This window comes from Varroa jacobsoni, unplaced genomic scaffold (assembly GCF_002532875.2).
Source record: "Varroa jacobsoni isolate VJ856 unplaced genomic scaffold, vjacob_1.0 scaffold_753, whole genome shotgun sequence".
Taxonomy (NCBI): domain Eukaryota; kingdom Metazoa; phylum Arthropoda; class Arachnida; order Mesostigmata; family Varroidae; genus Varroa; species Varroa jacobsoni.
In genome coordinates this window covers 1-14560 of record NW_019213655.1, presented here as the reverse complement: position 1 = coordinate 14560, position 14560 = coordinate 1, and the positions used below count along the sequence as shown (strand labels likewise).

Genomic DNA, 14560 nt, shown 5'->3' with positions numbered 1-14560 from the left:
CTGAATAAGCGGCTGTCTTACGATTAACTGAAGCACAGACACAAGCGAGTAATCAAATGAAGAACAACTTTAGCATTGCAGATGTGCTCAAGTAAGTGGCCTACGTGGGGCCAAACTGTGATCGTCGCAAAAAGAAGCACATTATTTTCAGGTCAAGAGAGAGAAGTAAACGCATGGCGTCTTAAGGTTTATAAGGAAGTACGAGGGAAAGAGTTTGGGTTTAACCCCAGAACATGATTCTTTCTTTAAATATGGATAATAATCTGGATCTTCAAACGGAATCTACACGTCAACCTACAGGTAGAAAACCATCACAAACACTCCTCGATATAGGTGTACTATACGAGCCTAAACAGCTTCATAAAAAAAACTACATATACAACGAAAATATTACCGTGTTTAAGATGTACGATGCAATGGCTGTGGGGTCAACAATACAAGAGCAAGAATAGATCTTATATGAGAACTATGCGAACGTTGAGTGAAGGATTAATTCCGTGATAAACCGATAAAGTGGTCGACATAACACACTCCTGGATGGCAGTAACGGAAGAGCTCAGTAAGTTATCACAACCGTACCACAATGCACAACCGTAAAAGATCGAGTTGATACAACAGTCTCCATGAGCTCGACATTTACGAGGTTCACTGTGGATCACGCGAAAAATCGGTCGTGATGTTGATCCTCAAGCGGAGTAGCCTCCAACCTCGTAGTCGTTTACATATCCAGAGTAAGTTATAAATTGCAATAGATTTAAGTGCAACGGTTAAGAGCATCGTTCGAAATCCTGTCAGTCAACACCCGCCCCTAAACGATACCCTAAATCATTGTGACAGAGCAAATGTATTGTCAGCACTTAGCACTAAAAGCGAATCATATTTTACAATGTTAAGCCTTTCACAACTTTCTGAACACCCAAAAGACACTGAATATATAGACTTCCTGAAAGCATAACTTTAGACACAGAGGAAAACCAAGTACAGGCTTATGAAGGGCTCAGAAGCGGCCCTATGGTTGTGGACGTAGCTATCCCAGGGTCAGTTGGCTTGAAGACGTCGTTACTGGCAAAATCAGCAGAGACAGCAGCTTTTACTGAAATAAAAGAAAACTACCGACATTGGCGTGCTTCAGCACTGGTAATCCGGTTGTAACTTAACTTATGCAACTGACCATAGACTAGGGGATTCGCTGCTGGTAAACGATAAATCAACATATACGGCACGCTATTTACTACTACTACTACTACTACTTGAAAAACACGTACTATGATTGAAGTGATTCAAAGCATCTGAAGATATATTTCAAAAGCCCTTAACCTTATCTCATAGTTGCACCTTATTTATTCCAAGAAATCTCAAGCCGTATAACTAAGTCGACATTCGCTAGAAGTAAACCACACAAACGCGGACTCGGAATGTGATAAAAGATCGAGCATCGTCACCGCGAGATGTCTGATCCATTGACGGATCTCGTCGAAGTACAATAATCCTATACTGCAGGGCTATTGCTCTGCGCGCCATTAGTCAGGCCAATTTGCGAGCGGTGATTTAGCAACAAAAAATATATTACAATAAAAATGGCCCCGGATTCGAACCCGAGACACCAAATATTTTTGTTACAATCTGCGGACTAAGATATTGGAAACGGACAATAATGACGTCATCTCATTTTAAATCAAACCCAAACTTCACGCCGTATAGCCACATCACACCCACCCGGTGATATCGATCGTGGCGGTACTGGGGATATGATATGGGGCTGGTAGATCGAACCAATAGATGTTGGCTTCCCCGATGCAAAAGCTGTCGAATATCTAAGGCCAAGCAATGTTCGGAATATTTCTAAATAAAACAATAAGGTAAGGAGAAGTGATTTACTAAGCTAACTTCGTTTGAGAAGGTACGTCTTGCTTGAATCATCGTCGACCATTTACATACAGATGACAGAGGGTTACCGAAGTAACAGCACCATTAGAACAGGCGCAGACGGTCCAAATAACAGACACTCAGCTTGTTAGTTCAAACAGATTAGACACGTAGTCGACGCTCTGCATAACAACTAATGAAATAGAAAGGTCAACGGTTTCGTTAGAACAGTCGGCAAAATAATCGTAAACACAGGTTTACACAGCGTCGGCCTTAACGCAGTGTCAGAGTTGAGCCGTCAGATAGCCATAATGTTCGAGAAGTGTTTAGCCTGTTTTACTCAGTTTGAGACGGCAAAAAATTAGCAAATCAGGCCTACGATACATACATAAGACAATTCGCATTCAACCACACTGGCCTTTGCTGAGAATGTGACTCAGTGGAAAACCTATCGGACATTGTGTTGACAGCCGAGATTAGAAACATATGAAAACGCACTCGAAGTGTCACAGGAGTTCACAGAAACAGACAATACTTGTGACTGGGGAATGACGAACCTTCTACTACCTTCATTTCTTCTATCAATTTTCAACCCACCAAACATTGAACATCAAGGACTAGCTACTCGTATAGGGACAATTAAGCCGAACTAGACTCCTATAAGCTGCTTAAGTCTAGGCATAGTCCGCCAGACCCGCTGAAAACAATGGCCGCTCACTGATAGACAATTATACCTACACAGAAACCGACATTGAATGAACTCATATAAAATCGCATAAATCATAGCAGTCTACAAAGGCACGACAGGGAGCGGCGCATTTAAATTCAACATCCCGTCCAAGAAAAGAATATGCATTTCCATATGAGAGCAGTTCGTACAAGGCTGACGTGATGCACTCACATACCCTACATAGACCTATCGAAGAAAGAAGCAGAGTTACTATATTTTGCCCCAGATGGGACTTGCCGTACGCCCCACGATCCAGTCAAGTGCTCATCACGTTAGTTTTTCAGAGTTCAGATACATCACATCAACATTTTTCGATAGTCTTCTTATGATAGTAAATGCCAATGTTGCGAGATCATTATGCCCAACTGCCAAATGTACCGCCAATGCAAATAGCTGAAAAAAAATCAAATTTAACGACGCTTGCCTATCTACCAGCCGTCACGTTGCGAGCACGCTGTCGTTCACGGTGTGGACCGCGGACCATTATACTAGGTAGAGTAAAAGTTGTAAAGCGAACGCAAGCTTCATTCTTGGGGTGTTTATCGCAGTTTCGGCTAGAAGCAGGCAATAGACATATTTTTCCAGGCGTTGCACGTACTGATTTTAAGTTAATTTTGCAGGTATAATAGTGGTGCACAAATATTATACAGCTGATCAACAATTAACTTTGTGGTGGATTAAAATAGACAACTCATATAGATCTTACTTCCTTAACTAAGTATCGAACCCGCCAGGGTTTGTAAAACTGTCGTCTTATAGAGCGAATTCTCGTAACCAATGTACTGTGACCAGGCGGTGAAAGAGGCACTTTTTGTAATAACACACCCTGGAATGGCTATCTTGCCAAAAAAATATTCTAATCCCCTATCAGAGGTTAATCCGATTTGCTCGCCATCGTGCCACAGGGAGTAGACTTCTTAACGGGTTCCAGAATTCAAGTAATGACTGTTAGTGAGCGCTTTAGAAATTACTGAGTTTCTTTTGTTCTTCGATAGCATTAATATAAAATTGTCTGTTTCATATTGGATTAATTTTACTGCTGATTCCACCGTTTTGAGAAGCTGCTCCAAAAACGATTTCATAACGACTGCCTATTCTGAAGTTATTATTTTCGACAAAACAATACTACCACACAAAGGCTTATAATTAAAAACTTTAGTGGAACAGGACTTGTATCGTTTAGCATATCTGATTCATTATAGTTGAATAGGTCGCGCACGTCGTTGTTCGTTGTCAGCCGAAAAATACAAGAAACAAGTGGTCGATAAACATGCCCCTGGGTACCGTACACAGACCGTGGAAGGACATAGGAGACCATGTCCTTGCTGAAACGGAGAAAGTAAGGCCCTCTCAAAATCTTTTTGCCAGGTTTGGATCGAAGTTTGCTACTGTAAGAACGGTGCGCTCGCCACTAGGACTTTTAGAGCCGAAAAACAACGCACCGAACAAGCCGGAGTAGATGACGATGTTTTAAGAAGGTCTGAAAATGCTTTCGGTTCCAGTCGATGCTGGGTACGATTGGCCGGCCCACTCGGGGAGGCAAGCGACATATTGCTATCTTCTGCATAATAACGGCGCCCAAGGTTTTGTTGATGTGCATAATTTAGGAGGAAATTTAATAAAGGATTTCCTAACACTTGTGGGCCAAGTATGTACTTGTGTAGATTATTAGATACGCCTACAGATATGCAGCATAAAAAATTATAGATTACCAACAAGAATGATTACCTCATTATTTGAGTATTTTTGAGCTAAGTGTATATTTGACTGTCAGTATTTTTTTGCCAACTTATACTGTTCTAGAAAACCCTAGGTATTTGTTTAACTTGGAACTATTTATATATATATGGCATTGGATATTATCAAGTTGATCCTGCCCAACAACACGATACAACACTATATCGTTAACTGCCTTTATGTAACAGTGTCTTCTGGGCAGGAAATATGACCAAAGTACCCTTGATTAAGCTATCGTTGTTTCCCTAGCTGTTATTGCGTTAGCATCCGTGCCTATATCAAGACCGTTGTTGCTCTGAGTGCATTGTTATTGCTGATCTTTTTATCAAGGGTAATACGTAGCATAGTGGCCAGCGTCTCCCTTAACGTTCGCGTGGATGAAAGTCAGTTAACAACGTCATACGGTGTGAGACGGTCCCACCATGTTGACTGGTTGATGATTTGTTAGCCATACGGCACGTGTTGTGTGTCGTGTATAGCCGGTAAGGCCGTAAAAAGGATCCTTTCCTTGCTCTGAACGGTCGGTACTTACGTTCTGACTTTGCCTTCAGTATTTCTAGGGATTGAAATTTTAGATAGGATAACACGCAGGGGTCCATAGCACTTACTTCGTCTCTTAGTTAAAAAAGCCATTAGGACCCACAAATTCCACAGGCTCCCTTTACTGGCGTGGCCATGATGACGCCATTTCATAGTGGACCTCAAAAGACTAGTCAGTAGCAGCAGAAGCAACGGCGCTGGGTACAACTACAGCGACGTTATGTTGCCACTCTAAAGAATTACGTCGTCTTTGCTTGGCCAAGTTTCTGTTTCGCTCATTCTAGGCTCCACTGGACGTCACCTTTGTGAGTAAGGTGAGTGAGGCGCGTCGAGACCTAAGGACAGCGCCTTTATGACACAAACGACAGAAACCATGATTGAGTCTGTCTAGCAAAAAAAAAACCTACACGTGTGAAACCGCTGCTACTACTGCAACTTGGTTATTACGAACATTAAGGACGGTTAGGTAAGCACGTCAGAAACAGGACGCTTAGGATTAGATTAGTAAGGAACACGAGAACAACACGTGGCCGTATGGAACAGATTTGCGTGTGCCGATGGACGCGAGCAACCCTAAGATAAAATGTATGGCGAGAAATAAGACGAAATTAAGCTACATAACGAAGGAATGATAGAAGTCAGTGGGGTTGACTGAGGTAATGTAACACAAACCCAAACCATACTGTATCAGGTTGATTGGCTTCTTCGTCCGGTGTAGTGTTTATAGATGCATACAAGTGTTACAAAGTAATAAAAGAAGGTCGTTTTTGACATTAACCCTGGTCATGTTTACTAGGAGATATTGCCGGATAAATACGAATATGGCTACAAGATGAATATTAATAAAGAGCCTACTCTTGTACAGATTTTAACAGGACGAACACCTAATTGCCCTATTATTGCTGCTATATCCTCAACATTTTTACGTCGAAAATTCTGGAATGCAATTCACATCTTCAATTGACTGCGCACTGTTACCGCTTCTCGTCTATCGCTCCATAACACGGGTGATACAAGAAGTCTATAGCGGGTGTCATTTTTTCGTTACGTTCAAAAACGTGTTTTTCATGCAGTCGCTCGTGTTTGTAACGATCGGTTGACCAGCCGAGATTAACACAATTAGAAAATACGTAGCAAAACTCTGTATAGCTTTAGTCATTCTAATGCTATCTACGTGCGTTCAGCTCTTCTACTACAAATACATCTGTTGCATCCGTGTGCAAGTACGGTAATATTATGGAAACTCTTCTCTCCAAAATCATGCCTGTTTATATATCTGCTTATCATGCCCAGTGTAGCAGGTAAGACCGCAGCCAAAACACATCAAAATACATCCATGATAAAAGCAAAGGAAGAGACTGCAACCGTATGATGATGTTCAATAATCGAGTGGTGTCTCTTACATATCCTTAGTCTCAGCCTTCGTTCCCTATAGATTGAGTTGAGCCATCTTGGCTTCGAGATTATCTTACCGTCAGCTTAGCATCTTCCCGCCAACTCTTCACCAGCTTCGCGCGTCTTCGGAATAGCCTCAGCATTCGCAATACGTATTGCGATCTCGATAAAATAAAGGGAGTATCGACGACAGATAATGGACGAGGCTAGAAGCATCACGGTGCCACCGACCGCTTCGGCCATAGATGGTGGAACAAAAGTCGATGTGGGTATGCGGTAGACGCCTGCGATAAGGGATAATATTGGAAAGCTGGGATAACGCTGACTACCGCAGCTAGGCTTATGTTGGGGGGTTAGAATGGGCATTTGGACACCCCTCTCCGCTGCTAGTCAAATCATAGTAAATAATGCATAGTATACGAACGTGAGACTTCCATTAGCGACTCAATGAACCGACCGCTTCATCTTTTTCGCACAGTTTTGCTACTTGGGACGACTCCCTCTTGTCCGCTGCTGTCTCGTCCTATCAGGCCTGTTTGCGTTCGTTTGTCTCCTCGAATACCCGCGTCCTGACTTTCATTTGTTGGATTGCAGGACGTTTCATTATTATTCTCACAATTACGTGGCGGCACCGCTCTCTCCATCGTTATTTGTACCAATCGCCAATGTCCACCCACACTCGGGTGCCTACAGCTTGAGTGGAGCCGTGGCCACCATCTTAGTACTCGCCGTCTTCTTCTTCACTAGTGTCGCATAGTATTTTGGTCTAGGTTTCTTTCACGCGCTTTACCTTTGTTCTTTTGCGTCGGTGTCTGATGTAACGGAGATATCAACGTCGGCTGTAGAAGCGACGGCCTTTTGTTTGATTGATGGCAACGAGCTGACGAAGGACATATCGAAGTAGGTCCTATTGATCCCCCCGACTCAAGATATTTAGCAAATTGCCTCTTTATTCCATCGCATAGTCGCTAATGCGTAGGCGCCTCCGTGCGTTCGACTAGGTTACTAGAGCGGAATGGTGACCAGTAGAGAGCCGATTATTTTACAATATAACACTGAGGTAGTTGCTGCAGGTTGATGCAAAATGATTTTTTAGCTTTTTGACGGGTCAATTATTGATAGATCAATGGTCAGCGCTACGATTAATAGCTATGTACATTCACCTCGTGTTGTTTTGATCAGAAACCGATAAATAACTAGCGCACACTTTAGGCCCATTGAAAAAATAATGACTATCATCATCCCAAATTAGAATGTTTGTTGGAGTTGACATGCTCCTTTCTTTAAAATGAATTTTCACCGTTGTCCTACAAAAAAACACTGATTTAGTTGTATACAATACACGGTATTTTATACTTTTTCTCTTTGTTGTTTCAAAAATGTTCGTTATAAGTTTAACCTTGGTTCTGCTACGGTTCGAACTGACCATCGGAATCAATGTAATTATTATCAATATAAGTGTACTAATATCGTTACTGGACCATACTTGTGTCAGGTAAAAGCGCAGCCATACCTTCTGTGAAACGAGAAGAAATTTCCGAAACCAGATATAGTTTACTGTAATTAACAAGTGAGTAAGTTCTAAAATGTAAAATTCAGCCGCTGGGGAAAATCAGTGTCTATAACTATAAAGTCTAACATTTTTTCAACACAGGCATTTTCAACGCTACTTTCCGAAAGGGGTGTCGTACCTTCCTTGCGTATCAAGGCACACAATGCATGAGTTTTCCAAGATCAAATAACAACTAACTATAAAGTTAGAACTATGTAACTTACACAAAACCTAAAGTTTCCTAGAAACTTACATCTTATGCGCTTCATTTTGGTTGCTGCCAGACTACCTGCGAGGCGGATGTTTCTTTAAGCCTAATGGTTTATACTGTACATATCTTATGCCTATTCCCAAAGAAGAAATTCATGTTGAATATTGGCTGCGATGATCAGGCACAAAACTAATTATTTATCTCCTAACACGATCCTCTATAAATCTATCAATCTAGAATCGATCTCAGAAGTCACTGGAATATATAGTTTGCCTATTATAATCGATGAACTTGCTCACTAGAAGTTGCAAAAAGGTAAAAAGGTGTACCTATATTGTAATGATCATACGAATATCGGCTCAGGGTGGCGACGTACGTTCATTGATTGAATAGCATGCCTTAACGACTAGGTAGAGTCCGGAAAGGTTCTGAGCATACAACCTTTAAACTTTTTGTCGGATCATTCTTCGCTAACTATCAAGCCTAACTGACAGTTTTCCGGAAAACAATTTACTACCATGTATATGGGCGCGTATCCTCAAAAAAATGGCACAAAATCAACACAAAATGTCACATGTTGCACCGTATAATATGTGTCTAAACATATTTAAATAAAACTTAACAAAGACAATGGCTCAAGGTGAAATAGAGTCTGCTTAGGTCGTTTAATACAACAAGCATTGTTTTTTTTTCCCTAATTTCAAATTAAATTGTTCACTCAAGCTGTTAGCAGGTAAAATGTAGTGAGTCACAGAAGATCGAAAATTCGATCTGTCGTATCGAAACTACAGTGGCAAAGACAAGTCATCGTCTAGACTTTGAACTAGATATCGACTAAAAAATCCGGGAAAAAAATGCTCGGATTCGATAGGTCCTTTGCAGAGACGACTTTCAGGTTCAGAATTGTCACGGATGTCGAAACGCACAGGTTTCAACACTGAAATCTGATGTATGTGAAGGTAGCATACCTATTCATCCCCCGGTCAATCAACGAAGTGAAACAAATACGTACAACGCGGGCTGAGCGCAGTCACTATAACCTTCTTTTGCTATAATCAAGTACTTGTAGGTTCTTTAAATTTTGTTTCCGATCAATTGCTTTGACGTCACACGTTAACGGAGTAAACATACGCGCCCGCAGTGACCTAGGCGCGATCCTAGGCGATCGTAGACACACTTGACCTTGTACTAAGTAACACGTAGCCAAAGCAGTACCGGACATAAAGCTCGTGAATCTAACGTAGGGGATAACTTCGACCTACAATTATGGAACGGGTGTGTCTTATCAAATACATACATGAACTAGCAAATAAATTGGCATGATATGGTTAATATCTATGATTGTACGCAGAAAAGTTGCGATGATCTTGTAAAATTAGTTCAAGAGATTTTCCAGACTCCCTAAAGATGGTAGCAGAGGAGGACCGAGCGGATCTTTTAGACAAAGCTGTATGAACACCACAAGACGCCTATAAACCATACGACGCAAAGTGGTTTAATGTTTCTGTATACTCACTCGAACCTTGAGGTACGTGAAAAAAGAAACATAAAGCATTTAGCTATTATCAACAAAACTAAGTAAGTGAAGTTTAACTGAAATTATACACGAACTTATATTCGTTGTGGCTGCGCACCGCGTTAGAATTAAAAAGATTCTTAGACGACTGACAATCCCGATAAATCATCATCTTCATCTTGTTCCTCTTTATTCTGCAAGTGCCCTCGCGAATCGAAAAATGGTTATTTCACACTGCAATCCTTTTTCCTAAAAGCCAACGGCTGATCCCCCGCTGCGTAATGGACTTCTGGGCCTAATTTAATCCTGCACGCCTTTTCGTTAGCTGCCTCGCTGTCTTCGTTTCAGTTGTCCTGTAGGCGCGTCTTTTTAAATGCTTTTCTTATAATTAAATACTCACGTACTGATTCATTTAATTACCTACCTTGGGGTCAGATGCAGGCTCGACAGACTAGTATAAAATTAAGCGTGCATCTTTAATCATCTAAGCTCACACCATAGTACTGCGCGATATTGGTCCAGTGTCTTACGTCACTCACGCCAATGTCGAGACATTGCATTCTGGAATAGTTTTTTTTTAAGGGGAACCTTTTCTTCATTAACTATGTCGCCGTTTAGTATAATGTTTAGTGAGCAGAGGGAATTCCATTCATTCTAGACTGTCCTTTCACGAGACAGTGAGCCCTCGTCAGTAAATTATGATCCTTTGCTCTTGTAAAAGGCTCTACGGAACACCTTCAAAAAACCCATGCGAAATCTACTGAGAGACTCTGCGCATAACGAAAAATTCTAGGTGCGTAAGAACTTACGACACTGATGGATATACCGAGGTCTGATAGACCACTGCCATCAATAACTATGTTAACTGGCAAAGGTTATCCCCAATCATAATTCGTCACGATCTCTCCTTGCTGACTAAGACTAGATAGAATGCAATGAGCCGTTGACGAGGCTCGAATCCAATCGATATGACCTTGTCCCCAGTAAAATATAAAATGGCGAGATTAGCGGTATTTCTGAAAATGACATGCTGCAAACATAGACTGATTTTAAAGGTGTCACTGAAAGGATTTGGTCTTCCTTCAACAGATTAGATACGGCCATCTGATGGAAACAGCTGAAATACTTGATCTGGATACGTTGTTAGACAGACCAATGTCTTCGGGCCGCACACGACAGTGTAAAAATCGCACACGGCTAATACATTGCACAGAATTGTTAAGCTTGGGGGGCTATGACCGCTCTACTCGAAATAAGAGATGATCGCTAATAGGGTTTCTCAACAGCAAGATGTATCTCTTTTACTAAACAGAAATACGCATTGGCCACTTGTCGTTAAGTTTGTCCTATGTCTGACTGTAACTTGGAGAGGACGGATATTGCTTTGTACAGAACATTGATATTCCTAAAAAGTTCTTATCTTGAATTCCTAGAGAAACTTACCAAATCCCAAATAGATTTACACAATTGACACAGCGATGCATAAGTTATTTTTATCAGCTCCTTGGACTTGAATTCAAGTGCCCTTGATTGTCAATTTTAGTATTAGTAGTTTGACTTACCATTAAAGAAAAAAGTTCTAGACGCCAACCTTCGGTGAACCCATGGCTAGACTCAGCTGTCGTTTCAGAGATTCTTTGAAGGGAGTTAGAAAGACAAAACGATAAATAAAAAAAAAAACAAGTCGATGAGATATACCGTATGTATGAGGCGTTGATACCCGTGCATCGCAAAGTTCAAGCAAAGCATAATTTGGTAAGACGTTTGTAACTACGTATGCGAATAGTGAGCTATGTTTTCTTAGTGGAAGAAACGTAGAATGTTATTGCTGTATCAGACGAATTCAGTCGGACACACAAGTTAAAGTACATAAAAGAATGAACCATATCGATTTATTTTACATACGACCGTGAGTGGAGATGCAAGGAGGGATGTATTTCACAGAGTTTTTAAGTGTAAGTTATTGCCGTTGATATTGAATGGATGATACTTTTTTCATATCAGATAAATACCGTTACAGGGTATCATTTGACTGATAGCTCGCATACAAGAGATGGAGAAGAAGCTGATGCATCGGTGTATATCTCTCGAAGATACTTTTTTAAAGCTTTTGAACTTCTAAGAAGTTCAAGCTTATTCCAGAAGGTGACCGATTACGATTTTTAATAACAGTATTATTAATAACAAATCTATAACGGAAAGATTAAGCGCCAGGAAATGTACTGTCTAAAAGCTTACTTTGAGAAAGACTAGACTCTCGAATATATATTCGAACATATCGAATATATGTATATGTATATATATCTCGAATTTTATGTATAGAGGTAGGGCTGACAAATATTTACCAGAAGTGGCGTATCATTTTGAGAATAGTGTTTGCCATTTTACGGAAATGCTGGTCGATGATCCGCATGATTTTAGTCAGTGTGCTGAGTAGTCACATCCTATGAGCGATCACTTATTGTTCGCTAACATATTTAAGACTCCATTGGAACTAACTCCTTTCAAAAGTGGAATGTACCTAAAATGAGGCCTTCCTCGACATGCGTCTTTGCTCTGCTGCTTTCCAGAGCTCTTGCCAACCCGACAGTTCTGGCCAAGTGGGAAAACTTCAAAGTCCAACATGGTAAGCGTCTGCACCTGACCGAACGGAAATACTCGCTGTTAGATACAGGGAATCCCTCGTCAGTCTGTAATACTATTAAATTGAGACTTAGGGTCGTAGATAGAGTATTGTAGTCTTAAAGGGTTCATAGGGCAAATTTTTTTTTTCTGTTCTTTTTCAGCGAAACAGCACCCTCCTCATGAGGAGCCTGAACGAATGGAAGCCTTCTTGAAAAAGGATGCCGAGATTGAGGCTCACAATGTCCGGTATGCTGCTGGTCAAGAATCCTATTCTCGCCAACATAGCCAGTACTCAGATCTGACCCACGAGGAGTTCCGCAAATATGCTCTTGGCTTTGTGCCCGCCGTCAACGCCTCGGAGATTCCCCACGTAGATCTTGAGATGATGCCCGGCCTTCCCGAAAGCTTTGATTGGAGAGAGCAGGGAATCCTTACCCCCGTCAAGAACCAACGGTACTGCGGATCTTGCTACGCCTTTTCAGCAGCTTCTCTTCTCGAATCCTACATAAAGTGGAAGAATCAGATGGAACTCGACCTCTCTGAACAAGATATTATTGACTGCTCCTACAAAAACTATGCAGGCGGAAGATTCAACAATGGATGCAGGGGTGGATGGCCCTCTGCCGTCCTCCAGTACTATAATAGCAAGGATATTGTCTTGGAGAATACTTACCCTTATACTTCTGGCAAAAACGGAAGGCATGGGTCGTGCATGCTTTATGAGCCCATCAACAATGTGGTCAAAGGCAAGCTCCATGTCAGGCACGTTAAGGTTCGTGATGAGAACAGAATCCGTGAGATCCTTGTTTCGAAGGGACCCTTAATTATTGCCTTAGCCGCAGATAACAAATGGAAACGCTTTTTCGATGACCTTGGAGACGGTGTCTATGATAACGACGAATCTGTCAATGCTCGTCCTAACCACGCAGTCCTCCTTGTCGGCTACGGTACCCAGCAAGGAAAGGACTACTGGATCATTAAGAACTCATGGGGCGACAAATGGGGTGTCAATGGTTATGGCAAGATTCGCCGGGGAAGAAATATGTGCGGCATAAATACTTTCGGTGTTTTTTTCGTCGACTAATGCTTTCTTTGGAATGAAAAATAACTTCGATTCGATGTAATAAACGTACAAAAATATGCCGTATTTGAATTATTACTGGATGATGATGATTTAGACATGGAAGTAGAACTGGATGTGTTCGTCCGGCGTTTTCGTTTATATAGCTCTATTCGTTCATTACAGACTAATATTAAAACACTGTGGTACTCTGGTAATGGTGTATCACTACTGACGTAGTTAATCCAGTTTGTACCATAAATCTTCTTCTCAGTCAATTTCAAATAAAATTTGTTATTAATCAATCTTACGCTAGTCCTTTTAAAGGTTAACGTACGGAAAACACGCCTCACAACTAGGTATGTAGCACGATGAGGCTTCGGCTTGTATGTTCTAGCGCAGTCTCAACTCAGTTTACGCGAATCTCTTATTCTTCGTCCTGGGTCAGTATTTATTTTAATATTTTTTGTACATTTAGCATAGCGATCGAATGCCAAATAGGGGATCCGGTGACTGATTTATACGTTTCAGACTACACTTTCGGGACGTTGTACCCCACTGCGAGCAACGAATGTCGGAAGGTGGGCACGCGTAAAAAGTTCGGTATAAAACGGGGTGATTTAGCTGTGTTTGTTAGGAAGAGTAACTTCATTTGCGAACACATGCGTAAAAACGTAAGTCCTTTGATAGCGTTTGGCAAAACCTATAATACTTCCTATTGATGACTTCATTGTTTATATGTAGTAGTGTATCAAGCTGAATGAACTATGATGTTTTTCCAATTATTTATTGAGGTGATGATATATTCATTAGCAGTGTGAATACCGTCATGCTGCCGAAAAAAATGATGAAACGGTTCCGGAAGTTGGGCAGCACGGACACGTAAATAGCCATGATATCGCGAGGAACTAAGCATTATTAAGTAGCGTTAAGCCCTTTGAAGGAAGCTAGTTACAGAAAAGTTTGATGTCAAATGAGTTGAGGTCTAAGAATAAGAACTCGATCGTGCTTCATCTGGGAAACTTTACAGAAACGGAATGACATTAGGTCATTTCTAAAGCAATAGACTACGGGTGATGATGAAGAGTAGATTACGTGGGGTAATCATCCGCAAATAAAAACGTGCTCTTTAATCGGTGGTAAAGCCCAGACTAACGACAACATGACAGTATGTGTTGGATAGGACTTGAATCGATTCATGCATTATAAGTTGTTGCCGCCTCGCTAGACGACTGATTTGGACCTCTGCTCTTAGTGGACAAAGTTACGCCAAACCATTGTAAAAATCGGCCGGAGCTAATAAAAAGAGAAGGCTTCTTTTGCCATAT

At 41.2% G+C, this 14560-nt stretch overlaps 1 protein-coding gene and 1 long non-coding RNA gene across 2 annotated transcripts; both read left to right on the top strand.

Annotated features, from left to right (window-relative positions):
• Window positions 1-647: 647 nt before the first annotated feature.
• On the top strand, window positions 648-5650 carry LOC111263290 (uncharacterized). Its single transcript, XR_002682146.1, has 2 exons — window positions 648-731; window positions 3807-5650. It is a non-coding gene; the product is annotated as an uncharacterized LOC111263290 (long non-coding RNA).
• Window positions 5651-12043: 6393 nt separating this feature from the next.
• LOC111263297 (crustapain) lies at window positions 12044-13312 on the top strand. The gene is made up of 2 exons (XM_022838246.2): window positions 12044-12173; window positions 12334-13312. Exons 1-2 carry the CDS (start codon window positions 12074-12076, stop codon window positions 13254-13256), a joined length of 1023 nt encoding a protein of 340 aa, XP_022693981.2. The 5' UTR covers window positions 12044-12073; the 3' UTR covers window positions 13257-13312.
• The last annotated feature ends 1248 nt before the right edge of the window (window positions 13313-14560 follow it).

Coding starts and splice junctions, on each gene's coding strand:
- LOC111263297 (XM_022838246.2), top strand. CDS start 12,074: ATGAGGCCTTCCTCGACATGCGTCTTTGCTCTGCTGCTTTCCAGAGCT. Junction 12,174..12,333: donor AAACTTCAAAGTCCAACATG/GTAAGCGTCTGC, acceptor GTTCTTTTTCAG/CGAAACAGCACCCTCCTCAT.